Below are 19,639 nucleotides of genomic sequence, written 5' to 3' on the forward strand. Positions count from 1 at the left end.
TTTGTTGACAGTTAATTATTTTGCACTGGAAATTGTTGATTAATTGAAAAATGTTTGAATAACACTTAAAAATTGCTGCAATATCTTTTGTTGCCCTTATTTAAAAATAAATAGTTGTGGGTTTGGTTCCAAAGGGCTTCTCAGTTTGAAATGTAATTTATAGTTTAAAGAAAAATAGTATTCATGTGGAAAGAAAATTTTCAGCAGTGATGTCCACCAGAGAGTTTAATTGACCAAGTTATTTTTATTAATATTTTTGTATTAGGTTTGATTTTTCAAAATTTGTTAATATTTTGATGATGTATTATTTTGTTAAAATTTCACCAGGACAGGGCAACCATTTTGATAATTTATTGCAGATTTTTAAAAGGATAAATAAAGTAGGCACAGATATGCTTGTAAATAAGAGGGAATTGTCTGTTCAAAAGCACGTCTTTATAGGTATTTGTCTAGTGAACGGACTTTCTCCCAGAACAAAAATTTTATTTAAGTGGAAGCCTCATTTTTTGTCAGATTTGCCCACACAGCATTTGATTCGAGTGACCTCTTCAAGACAGAATTCCAGGTTCATTGATGACTGCCACATGTCTATAGTTGTCATTCCTTTTACGTCCTCTTTCTTCAATTGGCACCAGATTTTGAACGTTGCTATGGTTGAGTTCAGTGATTAATTGTGTGAGATATCCTAACATGTCAGGATCCAAGATAGACCTTTTTTTTTATCAGTGCTATTTTTTTGTGAAGCTCTCAGATACAGATGCAGTTGTTACTTCTTTTTGACAATGTAGTCTTACAGGCAGCAATGAGAATGGGGATGAGCTGGGGCTCCCTGGATTTGTTTTGATTTAGTGTGGCCTTTTAAAAATCAACAGAAGGTCAGTGTAAATAAATAGACAACAAAAAAACCTAAAGAAGAGGAGCCAGCCTTAACATTTGGCAATGGAGGTTTTTGTGACAAGCCTATTGCCTTTTCTCTTTGAGGTCCCTGTCCTTATTGAGCTGCTATAAATGTCGGTGACAGAGCTCTAAGTGAGACAGCACATACTGTACAGCCAATACCCATTCCTGAAGGAGATTACCCTGTTCTGCACTACCTTAGCTTCCCATTCCCCAAAACAACAAATTGATTACTGTTTGTGAAGAAAACCTCTAAATAACAGCAGTGTCAGTGATGCAAACACATGAGCATCTGTAAAGAGCCTAGGACAATAGCTCTGAGAGGTTTCAGTTGCCTCATTTTTGTTATGAAATAGTTCCAATGACCTGTGGTGATCATTTAGAGGATGAGGGTTGTTAATTATTTGCCTTCTGGTTAAGAAAGGCCAGGGAGATACGGTGCAGGTCTTACTGTGAGCACATCTCTATTTGCTATCTTAAGTGCATGATCCCTATAAGGGACAACTGTTTCCATTTAGGTTTAGTTTTTTTAAAGTGTCAAGTTCAAGCCTTACAAGGAGGAGTCTGGAACTCCTGCATGCACAAGCTGTATTTTGGACAAGGCTAGCTGTTATTTTGGTGACTGGCCATAGGTGGAGTTTGGAAACAACCGGCTTGCATGCTCTGTACCTTGCAATCAGCAGGAATGCAATGGTCTCATTCCTTTGTCAGGAGGCTTGTAAAGAAGAGACGTTTTACTCTTTAGCTGCGTGAAATGGCAGGAGAGTCTGCAAGGGGAGAAGGGGTCGAGTGTGCTCTTTTCCTCTCCAGAAGTTTGGTTTTGGCATTTTGGGAAAGAAGCATATTGGAGTTCCTCATCAAGAAGAGGCAGCTGTGATAAAAGCCAAGACAGAAGAATGCAATGGCGTGGGCCAAGCAGAGCTTGTTAGCCTTTGGGGAAGAGCTGCTGGTAGCTGACTCTGTTCTGGCTCTGTGGTAAGACACAGCGTAGAAATACAAAAGTGTAGGGCTCATTGAAAGTTTCTGATGAAAGTATTTTTCAACAGAAAATACTGAGATTCACTAAGTGACTTGTTTTGTCAGAAGTGATTTTTGGCTTTGGGAAATGTTATTAAACTACAGAGCATATGCAAAACAGTAACACATTGATTTGGCTATGCTGTCATGGTGCCTTCCTAGAGTCTATTTTAATTCTCATGTTCACATTCTCTTCTCCAAGATGAGGAGAATGTAGTGGGTCCTGAGACACACGCCTTGGTGCATGGAGCCATCTTGGATGAGAAAATGGGAGCACAAGTATGTGAACTTCAGTTCCCATGCAGAAGGGCATCAATTTGATGACATTAAATATTTTAATTTTATGGAATCTTTTTGAAACCTCTTGATTTTTGCCTTTTTTTTCCTCCAAAGCAAATACACAATTTCTCTTCACCCCTTACCGCTTTAATGGCAATGTTGTCATCTAAACTTTGGTTGGGAAAAGACCTTTTGGCCTAGCCTTGTCAAATAAGTAGGTAAATAGTGGAGCCCCACCAGGAGATAAATGAAAATTTATGGGTTTGGGTGTTTTTAAGGGGTGGGTGTTTATTTAACAATAATGACCAAAAAAAAAAAAAACCATCCTCCAAGAAGCTGACAGCTGCTCAGCACTCAAACCAGACTGGAACTTGCGAAGTTCTTCAGGAGGTAAGACGAGGGCCATACTAGCTGTCTGATGAATTTCTGTCAGCAGGGCTGGATGCAGAAATGGGAAGTGCATGTCTTCCTATTTAGGTTTCAGGTTTAGGTTTTAGATTAGGTGTTTTCCCTAAATGTCTGGCCTGTTTCCGCCTTCCTGAGTGGAAGATTGACTGGTGACTCCCAGTCGCTGTGGATGGCAATGCTGCTTCAAGTAGCAAATGTAAGTAAACTCCTTTCCTGAAATAGCCTTGGCCGTCTTTTGCCCCAGGGTTAGCCTGGAGGGCAGGACATGGCCCTGAAGGACCCTGTGATCATCATTTAGAAGAGAGGCAGCAGAGTTGTGTCTTCAGATGCTATTTCAAAGTTGAATAAAATTATTTTCCCTCGATTCTTCAGCCAGATCACTCTTATTTATGGCAACAGTGCTAAAACATGCCAGACAAAGGAAGAGCAATCCTTGAGGAAGCGGATGGGATGTGGGTAAACTATTCTTGGTTGACCTGAGTAGCGCCGTGCTGAACCATAGCTGTATGCGAGGCTGCCTTCTCCAGACCTACTTGCATGGCCCATTAGCAAGATTCCCAGTGCTTCAGGAAGGTTTAATTTGAGAACAGGGATCTGTTGGTGCACAGATCCAAATTGAGTCTGGTGGTACACTCCAAGAAATAAGCTGCCCTGGTTACCCAGAGCACAGAGGAGTGTGCTGCAGGGTTAGCTTTGCTGGAGCCAGCTCCACTCCAGGTGAATGACTTCATTCAGCAAAAGCCAAGCAGCCCTAGAAGCACAAGGATAGCATATCTGAGCTAATAAAGCAGGTTTTTACCTCTGTATGGGAAGCATTTCTGCAAACCTGTCCCAGCAGAACTGAGAGTTGAGTGGTTATTTAAAATAAGTGTTAAATTAAATTTTGCGTGATCTTGACAACCCATCCACTGGGGAAGGGTGAAATGTTTAGAATCCATTATACTTTGGGAAGTCTTTGTAGGCTTTGCTCACGTGTTTGGACATTCTCAAATATCTGCGGGATCACAACGCAAATTCTTAAGGCAAGATTGAAGTAAAGAGAACTTTCTCTTATGTGTAATTGGGTACAGGAAAACATGTTGCAAGTAAAGGAAACTCAAACACATGTTTGAATGCTTTTGGTAAATACTCTTGACATTGTGAAGAATTAAGATGTTATTACCGGTTTAAATGTGAAATGTCTCCAAAGGCACATCAGTATTGTTTATAAACTATTACTTTAAAAGACCTCTTAATGTACCTAAAACCAATCTCCAGTAACAAAAGGAGACCATCAATTAACAGAAATAAATCTGTCACAATGATAACTAAAGGTTTCTGTGATTTTCTACAGAAGTTTGCATTACTACATTTTAAAAATTTGCATTGAGGGGGAGACTAGTTGTTTGTTCCTTATGAATCAGAGTTGGAGATACATAAAAGATAAGTATGTTCCTCCCCTCCCCACCATGTCTTCTGTAGCCTCTTTTATTTGAGGTGTTTATCTGTGGAGAAGAAGGAAATCAAAAAGAGCGTTAATGAAATTGAGTATGGTCTTTCATAGCTCAGCCAAATTTCTAATGAATAGACTTCTCTGGGTCAAAGCCAAGATCTGTGTATCACTTTGGATAGGTAAAAGCTTTACAGTTGTGTATCTGATTGCTTCACTGGCATCTGTGGGAGGGAAGAAACCTTAAATGTATGAGTGGGGATCATCTGGTTATTTGTGGCATGGTAACAATGTGTATAAAGATATGATCCGACACATATGTCAAAGTAATTCCTGTTGACTGACTTCAGGGAAAATGCATTGTAAATCCAACTACTCAGTGTGCTTGGGATTCTGATACAAAAGTAGTTGCTGTGGAGGATTTTCTGGGGCTTTCAGACTATTTATTTTGCAGTCAGGGTGATTTTCTCTGGTTTTAATTCATTTAAGACAAGTTGTCTTTAGAAAAATGAACAAAAAATATCAGTCCTTCTTTCCCTTCCCTTCCCATTCCCAAAGTAACCCTCCGTATATGGGAAACACTATGTTAATGTCTTAAATTAGCAGGATGCATCCAGAAACAGCATCTGTAGTTTCTTGATTTCTTTTTTTTTTTAATAAAGTTCATTTTACCACAAAGTACGTCATTGCTGAAACTGAATTTTTGTAAGAGGTTTCATCTTTACCAACTTTCCTACCACCAAATTCTGAAACTGCTATTTTTAAAATGCTTTTAAAAGTGTTATGTTGGGTGTTTTTTCTAAACCCACAGCTATCAAAGATTCTTGATTTATTGTTATCACAGGCATAGCAGCAATACAGATGTATTTTAAGTGCTCAGACAGGGATGGAAATGGCCTTAACTGTTGCCATGAATGTCTGCCTTGTTCTTCATTGTATGGAGATGATTATGCAAAAAGGGGCACAGGGATTTATTAATTATTCAGAACCAAGTCTGTTTATCTGAAGGAAGTATGTATAAAGTTATACTGAAAGTGGTGCTTTCACTGCCTAGTTGCCAGCCTTGTAACTAAAGCCCTTACAGCTACCAGTGCTTCCGGTCTCCTGATCCTATGGCAGAGAAATTTGAGCCCATTTTACAGATGAGAGACCGAGGAGGATGGCTTCCCAGGGCAATATGTAGCGTGTGTGACAGGACTGGCTGTTGGATACAGCTGATATTTTCCTCGGCCAGAATTTTAGCAGAAAGTGATCATCCTTTCCAAAGTAGATGAAATTTTCCTCATTGAGACTGGCCAATTTTCAGTATTTTGTTTCTTCTTGTCCTCTATGAAGTACAAATTGTAATAATAAAGACTAGAATACTTGAGAAAGATGTCTCTCAATTTAGTAAGCTGTGGTTTCTTATGGAAAACCAGCATCCGAGCCATTGATGAAATATAGCAGCCCAGGAGAATAAGAGGCTTACCAGGGTTCGAAAGACCTCCATTTACATAAATATGCACAGACATCTGTTACAGTCATGAGTGACCTGCTGGTTTAAATCATCAGCAGGGGAAACTTGTAGTCGATCAGCATTGCTTGCAGTAGCAGGTGCTACTTTAGGCAACAGGAATTACTGAAGAGGTTTTCGATGAACAAAGACCTTTCCGCTTGCCAAGAAGAGACATACGGGAAATTGAAACAAACGGCACACGCCTACAGTCTTTCATTTGAAATATGTGACAAGAGCGTAGTGTGTGCTTCTGCATCCAAACCTTTACATGATTAGTTATAGGTATGGTGTGGCTGACAAAGTTGCAAAGTTTATGTCTGAGAAGTACTTATGGCTTTTAAAACCAAACTCCTTAAGTCAGATTCCCAAACAGAAATGAATCATCAAGATTTAATGGAAAATGTTCAAAACAAATTTATCATCAAAACCCAGTGTTGGGTTTAAAAACTAAATGCCCAAAATAGTAAGTAAAACTGTCATCCTAAAAGGTTACGATTACTTAAGTGAATAATTGAAGTTTAATTCTTGCTCATCATTAATCAACATAACTTTATATAATGCCAGGATATTTGTCTTCCTTGTTGGCACAAGGTATATGGCATTCTCTCTCTTTTTTTTTTCCTCCCTCTTCCCCTGCCCTCTAATAAAATTTGTAATCTTATCTTAAATTTACATTTGTTTCTGTTTTATGGGAATTTTATTTAAGTTCACTGTGTAAAATGGTTTTGTAAGGAAAGAATCTGTCTTTACAGTGGATGAACTACTGGACAGAAAACCAGATTACAAACTTGAGGCTGCAAAAAGGTTATGATTTAGTGTGTTACACATGACTATAATTGCCAGCAGTCCTGAAAAGGAAATGCTCACACAGTAAAAAGGAGAGTCCAAAGAACCTGTACTAAAGCCACAGAAGTAAAAACTTTGCAAAAATTTGCAAAAACTTCCAAGATTTAAAATGCTCCCTCTGACTCTCTCATATATGTTAAACACTGCTCTTTATTTATAATAAAAGGTCCAGTTCAGTTTGAGTACTTGATTCACAATATTTAATGGGTGCCTCACTTTGGGATATAACATCTCTAATAACTATGTAAGATCTTTAAATATCTTAATAATTCCCACCTCTGTTTTGATAACAGATTTCATAATAAATCAAAATAAAACAAAACCTGTTCTTTTCTTTCCCTTTGAACAGAGCGTGGATCACACTTCTCGTAAACCTCATCATATTGAGGTTGGGCTAAGATGAGCATAACCAGTGACGAAGTGAATTTCTTGGTGTATCGCTATCTCCAGGAATCGGGTAAATTTCCTGTCTTTCCTCACACCTTCAGATCGTAGATGAAATGGGAAAATTGGCTTTTTGCATGGTGTTGTTTTAGGAATGTTGCATTGAGTGTTTCAGAATGATAAATATTTCTTGCACAAACCCATGTTTCTTTGAAATCATGGTCTTGAACATAATAAAGGTACAAACATACGCAGGTACAAAGTAAACATTACAGTTAGGCAAAATAAGAAAATAAATAACAAATGTTTTTGTAGAGTTATATCATCTAGCCAAAGTAATTTTTGGCAGCGCAGGCACAAAGCACATGGATTTTGTATCTTTTTTTCTTAGCTACGTGAAATAATTCTGTCAGATACTTAAAGAGGGATTGTCTAAATTAGTTTTATATTGGCTGTAAAGAGAAATTTGCGTGCAAGTGTCTGATATTTTAGAATTCATTAGGGTAATTATGTATAAAAACTGAGCTGCACAAGTGTCAGTGTGGCTTTGTCTTAGTATCACTTCCACCTCTATCTGTTCCCATATCGGAAAATAATTTTACAGGGTTTTTCCTTTTAGAAGGAAAGACTCTACCTTTCCTTCAAAAACAAGACTGAAATGGAAACTTAAATTTAGGGTCTATTTTGGTTTTGTAGGCTTGATTCCACTCTTTGACTACAAAAAGTAGAAATTATCTTCACTAATGGAAAACGTTCTGTTAGTGCAGAGGTGATAGGGGAGGTAAGAAACACTGACAAAGGATTTATAGCCAGGATCCCAGTTTCCTTGGTACTGGCCCTGTGTTCTGGGTTGGTAAAAGTAGAATTGACTAAAAATATTTCATGTTTTTGTATGTTGAAAGAAACAAACAAAAAAAATCTGTAAAAAATACATGTCTTCCTATCAGAAAACTCAAAGCCGTATTTAGAAGAAGCCTTCAAGGCTTGAGAGCTGTCTTGGACAGGAAACCAAAATCCCAGCATGTAGAAGATACTGGGTTAGCCTCCTTCTCTTGGTCATTGTAACTAGCATTCATTACATATTCTATTTTGATTTATTTCTTCTACTTCCAAGACTGTTTCAATCCCAGGAACCCAAATCCCTATGCAAGGAATCTCCACTGAAATGGAGAAGATGGATAATACTTTTTCAGGATTTGGTCTTTTAAAACAGTTCTTTGAGAGTCCAGTTGTGGCTTGTGTTAGAGCTGCTTTCTCACATTATATTCTTCTCTCTAATAATGGAGCTCATAAAAAACAGTCTAGTTCTGGCATGCAATCAGATGAAAGAAAGAGAGGAACTAACAAAACTAAAATTTCACCCTAAGTTTATTTTTTAAAAATAAGCTATTGGGTACCACACTGGAAAGGGCTTTTGAACATTAGAGCAGTGCACAGATGGATGTAATGGAAGCTTAAACAATCCTGAAGTTCTTTTACATTGTTGCATTTGTATTGTAGGAGATTCTGTGCAACAGTGTATTAATACAGTAATTTTTCCTGATGAGAAAAAAAACAACCAGCCTTTTTTATTCCTTTTGTCAGATGTATTGGTGGGTTATTGTTGTGTAGGAGGCTTTAAAAAGTCCATCAAGAATGGTGGTATCAGCCAAATGTCAGGAAAAAGTTCTTCTAGGTAACCCATCTCCCACAAGCAAGCAATCACTTTTGCCATTTTAGGGAGAACTTCACAAATTTTTTTACTAACTGCAAGTTGTACTGCTCTTACCTTCTTATGTAAAGGGCCAAAAGTTTTTCTGACTTGATCTACACATACTAAAGGCATTCACAAAAACATTGTATTTCCACTGTTCTATTGTATTTTACTCATTTAAGAGAGTAGAAGATGAGTTTAAAAATTTGAAGAAATATTCAAATATGCTTCAAACTGAGCATATTGAAATCTAGATGCTAGGTATTAATTGAGTAGGTATACCTGATAGTTTGAGAGTAATTCCATTCAGCAAATAAGAGCTATAACCAATCATGAATCCACTAATCTATTTTAAAAACTTCTTACATTTATTTTGAAACTTCTTTCATACTGTCATTGTTTTTTCCAAATAAATTTTTATATCTGTATTTTCAGATAAAGTAGATTAATAAGACAGAAATTGTTACACAGCATCTTACCTTTGCACCTGCTGGTATAAATTCCATAAAATGTGGCAGCAGATGAAAGATGTTTAATCTGTAGCTTCAGAACCAATGCATGCCAAATTTAGAGGGCTAGTGTTTAAATGCAGTTTAAGTTCAAACCCCTACAGTTTAAGGAATTTACTGAAAACAAACTTATTACATTGATTATTTACTAACATTAGCTGAACCCAAAGCTTCTAAAAATTACATCAAGCACAGCCATAAAGGTTGCTTACAAGACCATAAAAAAGTTCAGTTTGTTTTTCAGGTATCTGTCCTTTAATCTTATCCTGTAAAACTTCCTGGCTTTCCCATAAAATGAAGACAAATGGTGGGAGGAAGAGAGAAGTGACAAAAGGAAATACATATAGCAGACAAACTGTGTAAAAAGCAAACTGTCCATATAATAGTTCAAGTATTTTGTGGCTGCAAGGCACAGAAGCACTTGAGATTATTTGAAACGTTATAGCAAAGATGCTGATGTGTACTTTACACTTCATTATGAAAATGCTGGCAGGTCTTCTAGTAGAAGTTCATCTCTTCTCAAATTGAAGTTAGAAGTGAAATTCAATAATTCTATTGTCCTCCTTAACTCTCAAGTCAGACTAGAAAACTTGCAGAGAGTATTAATAGAGTTGAACTGTCTAAACCATTATTGTTGCTTTTTAACAAATCTTGGCATACCAAAGGGAGTTCCAGTGAACTGGTAAAAGCAAATGTTGCACCGGAATTTTTAAAGGTTAAACAAGATGATCCAGGTAACTATAGGTCAAACAAAATCACTGACAGGTTGAAACTAGATACCTCCAACAAAAAATAGAGATGACATCATCCCTGATGCCAGACAGGAGGATAATGGATCTTGTCGAACAAACTTGATACTGCTTTTTCCAAAATCACAAATGAATTTGACAGAGATAACTGTGCTGACAATAATACAGTTAGACTGCTTTATGACATTTACTTAGTCTTGCAACACTGTGTTTAAAAACAAAATTAAGTAACAGTGTGTAAAATCAGTGTAATCCAGGGTTACCAAATGGATTAAAAATGGGCTAACAGAAACATCTTGAAAAGTTATTAGAGTTAGGAAATCTCAAAGGTTGATCTAGTGGGAACTCAGGAATCTGTTCTTGGCGTAATGCTGCTCAATAACTTTATCAGTTACCTGGAAGGAAATATAAAATGATCTTCGAGTACATTTGCAGATGGAATGAAATGGTAAGTTGTGGTGCTTGATGAGTTATACTGACTGATCATGTGGTTTAACAGAAAAAAATGCAGCCAGGGAGACTGCTTTGAGTTGCCTGCTGCTGGAGAAGCAGGCTGGAGAAGATCCTGATCCCTTCAGGACTTGGACTAGTTAAGGCTCTAATTACTTAGCTGTATTAAAATAAGTAACTAAAGAATTGTTTCTTCACAGAAGTGACTCTCTCAGGGGTTATCTATTCCCAGAAATACAAAGCAGTCAAGCATAATTTCCATTTAGGCTCCGTGGGTTGATCGCATAGGAATTCCACCACTGTGGTGGCTAGGTGTTGTCAGTTCCACTCTAGGACCATGAATGCCCCCCTTACTGAGGTGTAAAGATGTAGAGTGTTTAATTTCAGTTTTAAGATTGTTACTTCCTATCCAAAAGTCAAATCCTGCAATGTTCAGTTTGTTCCTTCTTGAATATGAGCTTTTTGGTGCACAGTTTGAAGTGGCCCGATTCTCAAAAGTTTTGAGTACTTCCAAGTATTGTTTATCCCAGGAAACAAACTTCTAAGTCAGGTTATATTTATTTGTAGGTGTCTTGATTCAAAGACCACCTTTAAATGAAAATGTTGACCTTGGTTGCTGAAGTGAGGCTTACATTATGTCTACACTATGAGTGTACTACCAGTGTGGAAATAGGAGCACGCCAAATAATCCTGTGGTGGGCATAGTTATACCAACAAAGCAGGTACATTTGCAAAAGTGAAACAGGACATACCAAAGAAGCCACAGTTCTGTCGTCCAACTTACATTGATTCAGCTTTGCACCTCTTCAGACTCCTGAGAAGCATACTTTTGCAAACAGCCATCCTCACTGCTGACATAGTCCTTCTATTGGTTTTCTTCAGAGTGAAGAGCTGTGTTTCTAAAAAAACATACAGAATTCAGAATGTAGAGTTTTCACATTCTTCATCTGCCCAAAAGAGAAACAGATAATTATTTGTCTTTTGGAATGAAGGTCAGAGGAGTACAGTGCAATGGGAGTAATAAGGATTCCAAGGAAATTTGAAAAGGGGAGGAGACAGCAAAACCAAGGGAAATCAAATCTCACACATACCTTTTAATCTAAAATGTGCTACGATCTGTTGTGAGTGACAAATCCTATCATAGGTCCAAATGCTACGTTAGATTACCTTCCCTACCCAGCCCAAGTCGTCAGTTCTTACGTGCATGTTTCATTATAGAATCCTTATCTGAAAATCAGCTCCCCAGTTGTCTGTGGCTTATACAGCTCTCCAGTAGGGCATTTATTGTAGTGGACACCTGGCAATGACTTGTTAGAGTTAAGGTTATGTAACAGTTCCCATTTTTACTCATACTTTTACTGTTCGCTTTGAATTTTTCCATGTTTTATGACATATACTTGATGAACTATTCCTTGGTGTACAATCTGTACCATGTCCAAGACAATAAAAACGCTAGCTGGATGCTTTTGTTAAAAAGATGTCAATGAAATTTTTAGTTGCTGGCTTGGGACAATTTACCATTATACTTTAGAATTGTCATTTGTTTTCTTCCCAACCATAAAAATTAAGGCAGCTAATAATGTAGTTGTTTTCCTTCTGTAGATTCATCATGATATCAGCACAGTGGTCTGTTCAGTTCATGGTTGACAGATTTTCCTTGTTTTCCTGAAAGATAAGATTTTTCTCTCAGGTTTTAACTATAAGTTCAAGGGCACATAGAGCACAAAACATTTCTGTGAATAACAGCACAAAATCCTATGTAGAGTTAGGCATGTGTGAACACCAGTCTCTCCTGTTAACCACATTCAGGCATTTTACTCTCACTCTGCCTTTTAAAATTATGAGAGAATCCAAAATACAGGTACTCTGAAGCTTCTGGGATTTCATCATTGTGATGTTTACCAACTAGATACTAGTAGCTGGAATAGTACTAAATTACAATTTTTCCAATGACATTTAAAATTTTTTGAAAAGGAAGCAACAAATTTTTTTGGCAAATGTCTTTTTTATGGCTCATTCTCTTTTTTAACAAAGAGATTTTATATTTATACAAAATAGAAGCAGCACAATTTGCTTGGGTAAGTTCTCAGGAAATAGGGAATATCTGAAGATCAATACTCAGTTCTCTTGACTTTGTGCCTTATGCAGCAGTCTTTACTTAAAATAAGCCTATGTAATTTTTCTCTGAAGTCCATACTTTTTCTGTATGTGATGTGTGTTTAGAGTATTTTGAACACCTGTGTACAGCACAGAGTTCCTGAGTCACAGATGAGAGAAGTGCATGTTGAAAATAGTTCAGATTAAACATAGCATAAAATATTGGCATATATAGGTTAGCTAAATTTGCCTTGCTTCAAAGCTAAATGCTTCCTTTGCGTAGGAAGACTGCTGCTAGGTAGAAGGGAAACGTATAGTGCATGGGTTTTGCTTAAATTATTAAAATGTACACCTTGAAGAATAATTCATTAGAAGAATTAATCACTTGGTCAGTAAAGGCAATGACAGCAAAAACAATAGTGTTCACTGATGGTAGAGGCAGTAGATAAAAAAATTTATTTTGACTTTATTGTTTTCTTCCAATTTGTCTCATTAGAATCATAGGATAGTTCAGGCTGGATGGTATCACAGGAGATGACAGAACCAGAGAATAGTTCAGATTGGCAGGGACCTTTGGACATCATCTAGTCCAACTCCACTGCTCACAGCAGGGTTAGCTGCAGCAGGTTGCTCCGGGCAGTGTCGAGTCAGGTTCTGAATATCTTCAAGGATGGAGAGTCTACAACCTGCCTGTACAGCCTATTCCAATATTCAGTCATTTTGTTTCAATGACATTCATTTGTGTTTCAGTTTGTGCTCCTTGCCTCTGGTCCTGTAACTGGGCACCACTGGCTTCACCCTCTGCATCCCTTGCATGTATTGATGCACATGAATAAGGTCACCCATGAGCCTTCTCTTCTCCAGGCTGAGCAGTCTCAACTCTCTCAATCTCTCCTTGTCTTTTCACTGGACTCTCCAGTATGTCCCTGTCTCTCTTGTAGTAGGGAGACCAGAACTCCAGGTGTGTCTCACCAGGGCTGAGTTAGAGGGCAAGGATTCCTTCCATTGACTTGTTGGCAGTGGTTTTTGTAGTATAGCTCAAGATGCTGTTGGCTTGCCTTGCTGCAAGAGCTCACGTTCAGCTAGTCCAGCCTTCTGCTCAACACTGGGGAACCTCAAAGATCTTTAAAAGAACTTATACATAAAGGTGCTGTTAAACACAGTAGTCAGTGGAATGCTCTTGAAGCTCTGTACATAGCTGTGATGTAATAGTAAGGATGGAGACCTTTTGTTTGCTGAGGGAAAAATACATCCTTGAAATGACATCCTGCCAGCTAGAGATAAAGCACACATTTGAGTGTTGTTTCAGTAACAATCTATGGCTGCATTGTTTGTGTCTACATACATGTTATCACTGGCTCTTGGGCCACATGTATTCTGCCTGCAGTGTAGAGTAACTGCACTGATATAAAGACACTTGTGTATTTGCTTAGCTTCTCTTTGCACAGGTGGTTTTGTGCTAGCATAACTGGGTGCTGAACAAGTATTACTGAATAAATAACACATTTTTTAAGGAAATATGTAAAAACTGGGTGTTTAAAACTGTGCTGTAATTTTCCTGTTTGAGAGCAAAGTTAATACTAAGTACAGCACCTCAAAGCAAATGTTAAAAGGTTATAGTCCTAAAATGTATTGAAATCCTCTGAGGAAAGACTATTACAGGTGTGCTGGGACAATATTTAACATTCTTTTATTATTATTTCAAAGTACTGTTTATGAATTTATAGGTGACTGTGTTTCTAAATGCAGTATGAATGAGATGCTAACTGTATTATTCAGGAACTGGTAGGACTGTAGGCAGGAATTCTTTCACCTTTTCGGCTGTACAATCACGAGGCTTTGGAGCAATACAAGCTCTTTTCTTAATTCTCATGGTTTAGCACAGATCTGATTTGTGGGCGTGCAGCCCTATTTATATGATGTGTTATCCTCTTTAGAGCCAGCGTACTCAATTATAAAAAAATTACTTAAGCATATGATCCAAATCTCTGATATACTGGAATAGGATATAGAACCAACATTTGTGACCTTTCATGAATTATTTGAGATAAATAAAGCCACAGTGTTGTTCTACGCATGGAATATGTGTTAAAGTGACTCTTGAATAAGGACACTTAAGAAATTTGACAAAAAAAATTTTTGATTTAAATAAAAGTGTTTCCTAAAAGTCACCCCAGAATGAACATTCCTATCTAATGAGAAACCATCTGTAGCTACATATATATAGCATATAATGTAACAATATATATATACCCCCCCCCCAGTATAATATGTATGTAGTAAAAAATAGTGTACTATCAAAAGGAGGGTATATAAGAGGTTTTAATAAACAGCTGCTACATGTCTTTTTCTAGTCTCTCCCCTACTTTCTGTATTTCTTTTAAACTGTGGAGGAAGTGACTGTATGATTCCAGAAACAGTGAGACTGACTCTGAATTTGAAATTACACTTTATAGTTGGAGGATGGGTGACTGATGAGAAGACAAATCCATTTCTCAAATAAGAACTGTATTATTATGCACAGTTTCTATCTCTGCTAGTAATCATTTACTGTCTTTCCAAATACTAACTACATTTTAAGAAAATCAAGGTCATCATTAGAAGACAAGCTTTATTGGGCTGCAATTCCAAAAACTTTTTTTTTTTTTTTAAACTTATCAAAGCTACAGATTTTGGGAAGGATGAAGCTGATAGGTTAAAGGTAAATACTTCTCCCAGCTTCCTTTAGAGATAAGCAAATTGGTTTCTAAGCCAACAGCACCTGTGTGAGTCAAAACCACATTGCGTACTTTTTTTTGTAGAACAGTTGAGCACATATAGCAGTACTTGATGGTCAGCTTCCCAAAATCCAGATTCCACAATGGAGAGGAAAAAATACTTTTACAGCTAAAGAAGTTATTGCTTTTGTCATAATTTGTTCTGATTATATTTTCAAAAGAATGTAATAAGCTGTATGAGAGTCATTTTTATGTGCGTTTACATACACACACTTAGAGTGAAAAGATACCTTCTTTATATAATTACATATAAACAAAACTTTCACATGTTTTGTGGTGCCATTCAAGAGGTCCTTCTGAAAACTTCTTCCTCTGTGTCTTTTACCTCTGTTGCATAACAACAGCAATATAAAAGCAGTGTAAGAAAAGCAATACTTAGTGCAGAATTTTATAAGTTCCTGTGAAGGAAAAAAATACACTGAGTATCTTGGGATTTTGCCATTTGCAAAACCCTGCTTGCTTCGTATTTCCTTCTAGGTCTCTTCACAGTTTTCTAAACTTGGCTATTTTAATTTTTCTTTGGCCTGAAAGTTGCCTTATAGTGTTGGGTCTCAGACACTGAGCAAACATGATGACTTCTAAGTTGGGCAAACATAACAATTACACCTTGGTAAATTTATTCCATAGCACAGATACTGGTTCTGATCACTTCATGGCCTTAAAGCCCTTAAAGCTTGAATAAATGCAGTATGACAGGGGTATTAAGAAAATAGGATGTTGGATGGAAGGCAGATACCTGTAGGTCAAGATGGCTTTGCTAGTAAAACCAGTGAAGTGCTACTCATTTGTCAGTTTACTGGTTTTCTTATGATTCTCTAAACCCAGCGAAAGAAGCTCTGTCTTGCAGCTTTGCAAGTTTTGCTAATAACCTGCACGCTGAGGACTTTCTGCCTCACAGCTATGGCAGTTACAAATCACCCCTCCTCACACCTAACTGGCATATCTGAATTAGGACTCAGTTTGTAGTCACCATCAGCAGAAACCATCCTGATGTTGAAGTTTCTGAATGTCCACTGAGTATCAGCTGTGGTGTCCTACTTGCCACCACTTATAGGTATATATTAGAACTGATAGAAGAACATAGATTATGGAAATAAATTGTGAAGTATATATGACTGTGAAAGCCTCTTCCATAAGCGTGATCTTTAAAATGGTGCATGTCTCTTTGGATGTTTAGTTGAACAGTCAGGGCTGAAAGATAACAAACAACATCCCATTAATTTAGAAGGAAAAGACTTTTCCTTGCCGTGGCCTCTGTAAGTTATTTCAAACCTTGCCCATAGTTGCATTAAATGGCTAGATCTGTGTTGACATTTATTCTCAATTGTCAGTCTAATTTACACAAAGTGAGTGAAAAATAGGATTATTTCAGACCTCGTTTTCAAAAGATTTTGAGTTCCTCTTTCCATTGCTTGTGTTCTGTTTTCTTTCTGTATCGTATTTCTCTTTTTGTTAATTCGCAGCCCTCAAAAAGGCTTAAACAGTGAGTGCCAAGTACCGCTCATCAAAAGATCATTTCCAAGTTGTATTAATCTTTTCCAACATTTTTTATACTGCATGAAAAAGAAAAAAAACCTGCCAAAAACATTCTTAGACACATAGTAAAATAATTTTGGGTAGCAGACATCTACTCTGAATTCTTGGCAGAAGGTTAACAGGTCAGATATCCAAGGAAAAAAGGGTGTAACATTTAATATTAGTGAATAATCACTTATACAAAAATTGGGGTAACCAACCACTCTATAATTTTGGCAACTAACACAAGTTACAGATAGGGATCCTTTCTTTGTATTTCCCAGGGACTGTGAAAGAGCTTGTAATACAGGACACATTTCCCAGGGTTCTGGAAATAATTTTAATCGTTCAGCAATCCTAATCTTGAAACAAACGTACGAACCCTATTGTTCAGCTGATTTTTCTAAAAATATATTTCAACTGTGGTTGTCTATTTTAAATTGCTAATGTGTGTCCTTGTTAAGCCCTTTATGTAATTGCAAAGGTAAGTCTTCAAAAATAAGCAGACACTGCCAAAACCAGAGAGGCACTCTAGGATGTATTACCGAGAAAGAAAAAGCTCAGCTAGGAGAAGAATCTCAGTCTGCTGTGAATAATAAACAAGATGTGGTGTAGGATTTTTGCTCACCTTTTTTTTTAACCATTTGTAGAATCTTATCAGTGGCTCAAGGCACCAGACACTTGTTGACTGCAGCTTTTCTTTATTTCTTTAACTGAAGTATTTTGGAGAAATTGGGGTCCTTTTTGTGAAGCCTCTGTATATGTACGCTAGGGTTTTATGATCATATTTTTATGGATACATATTTACGTTTAGACAGAAACCTAAGGAGAAGCATTCATAGGGATCCATGTTACATTCTCAGTTCTCACTCAGTGCATCATCTAGACCCTTCTAAAATGGCAGCTGCAGTCAAGTACAGTGAAGAACATCATTGTATTCTCTAGGGCAGTGGGCAAGAAATTATGTCATTTACCTCGGGAACTAGATTCATGTGTGTTAGGCCCAGGATTAAGAAAATACAGTTGCTCTGAGTTAAACTGTTTGCTTCTGATTTTGCAGCCAGAAATTGCATTCAGAAATGCCCTTAGTGGTATGTGTCCCTTGCTTCTCTACATTCTTAAATGTAGACCCATAAAAGTATTAATTTAGCATTACATGTGTTGTTTGTACATCATTAATATTTGGACGAAATTATTTTGTTAATGGTCATATTTCACTCTTCTGCAGTGGAAATTTTTTTAACTGCAGTGGTGGGGCTCCAAATTTATTTCAGATGACCACATTATGCCACTCTTCCCTTGTTGCCTTCCTGCTTAGATGTCACTCCCAAGACCCAGACATCAAACTTGGGAAGATGTTATCCCACTGTTTGCATCTGGTTTCTTTAGCAAGCAGTTGTGCAGGCAGCTTTGGAGTTACTTGGGTTTGGTAACATGGTAAAGCAGCTGATGAGACCATGTGGGGACATCTTTTCCTCCTGCATGTGATTTTCTTTTGACTCATTATGCTGTGGAATGTTTCTACATGATCTGTCTAAATCTCCCAGGATTTTTGCCCGTGCACCCATTTATGATCATAAAGATGACTTTCCTTTACCCCCATAGAACCATCTTTTTTTTTCCCTGCAGCCTGTACAGCTGTAGTCAGCTCTTACGTGCCTTACATTCTTGCATGAATTTTACTTCAAAGTCTCAGCAGTAGTGCCAGATACAAGACTGCCTTAAGAAAACAGGCACTTATGCAGCCAGAAAACTTGAGATTGCCAGTGGATCCCATTATAGCAGTTGCAGGTTGGTTCTACTGAGCCAGAAGTTTTAATCATTTCTAAAACCTTGCTCATTTTTGTATCCTGTACCTGCCAAATACTTTCGAAGAGAACAGTGTGTTACTTCGGGGATGAGGACTGGAAGAGCTGGTATTGGAAGTTTCCAAAAAGAAAGACAACACAGTGTCAGAGACATCAATGAAATAAGAAGTGTTGATTATTTCCACCTGGAGATGGTTAAATTTTTACAGAAAAGGAAGGGGTTGTCAGATTATTTTTTCTTCTCTCTTTCTATTGAGGTAATAACCTCACTAATTTAGTGATTTCCGGAAACTGAATTTAAGATCCCTGGATTTGAAGACCTCAATCTGGACTACTTCAGTTAAAGAAATAAGAACATTTATTCAAGGAAATGACACAGACCTCGATATGAAATCTCCCTCTTTTCCAGGACAGAGGGCCATACTGGGCATTAGTTATAGAAAGATTTGTAGGAATGGATTGTCACACTCAGTGTTGCAATAGAGACTGTTCATCATAAAGATACCTGAGATATGTGTGAAAGGTAATTTGATGTTCATTATTCTCTGTTTCATTCTGCAGTAACAAATGTTTCAGTGAAGAATCTTATGAATAATTAAACTAATTTGAAAATAACTTTTTTTAAAAAAAAAATATTTGAACAGTTTATTAGTGAGATTTATTGGGGAAAACCAAGTCCAGCTAGTTCACAAACAGAAACTTTCACAGTATTCAATAGATCACTTAACTCTTGCTAATCAGGGCATCCCCGAGGTAACTCGTGAGTAACCGGCGAAGACTGAAACACTTCAGACTTCATTGCTTCCACAGACCCCTCTTTGTCATTCCCCTCACCTGTACAAACGCAGCAGTAGGTGCTGTAGCTGTTACAATTTAAGATTGCAGTTTAAACAAGACTTGCTTTTTATGGTGCTAAAGGGATCAGAAAATGAAAGGAGCACTTAGTGAATGTCAGTTAGCTGGAACAGTGATTGCCAAATGAGCTAGCATGGGGAATACTCAGCAGTATCCCACTTGCTCGCCTAAAAAGAAAAACCCTTCACTCACAGAAGAGGTGAGACACATCTCTGGAGAAGACAAGGCATTCCCCAAGCCACGTGGCTGCCCAGTGCCCTTTCCTACATCTATATCCGACAGGCATTTCTGCTGTGAGCCAGGCATATTACAAAATTAAAATTACGTAGCCTGCAGATCAAACAAAGAGCCACATTGTGTTCATTAAATAAAACCTGGTCATTTTATGATCGATGACAAATCTTGTTTTAAGGGGAGGCCATTTTTAACTG

General features: G+C 37.4%; 1 protein-coding gene across 1 annotated transcript in view; it reads left to right on the forward strand.

Annotated features, from left to right (window-relative positions):
• The window catches only part of TBL1X (transducin beta like 1 X-linked), a 142,102-nt gene that overhangs the window by 79,174 nt on the left and 43,289 nt on the right, over window positions 1–19,639 (forward strand). The window contains exon 3 of the mRNA XM_026841085.1: window positions 6,721–6,828. Coding sequence (XP_026696886.1) covers window positions 6,771–6,828 — 58 coding nt within the window. The 5' untranslated portion in view covers window positions 6,721–6,770. The remainder of the gene's footprint in view (window positions 1–6,720; window positions 6,829–19,639) is intronic.

The sequence above is a fragment of the Athene cunicularia genome, assembly GCF_003259725.1.
Source record: "Athene cunicularia isolate RWA chromosome 1 unlocalized genomic scaffold, athCun1 chr1_part1, whole genome shotgun sequence".
Lineage (NCBI taxonomy): Eukaryota > Metazoa > Chordata > Aves > Strigiformes > Strigidae > Athene > Athene cunicularia.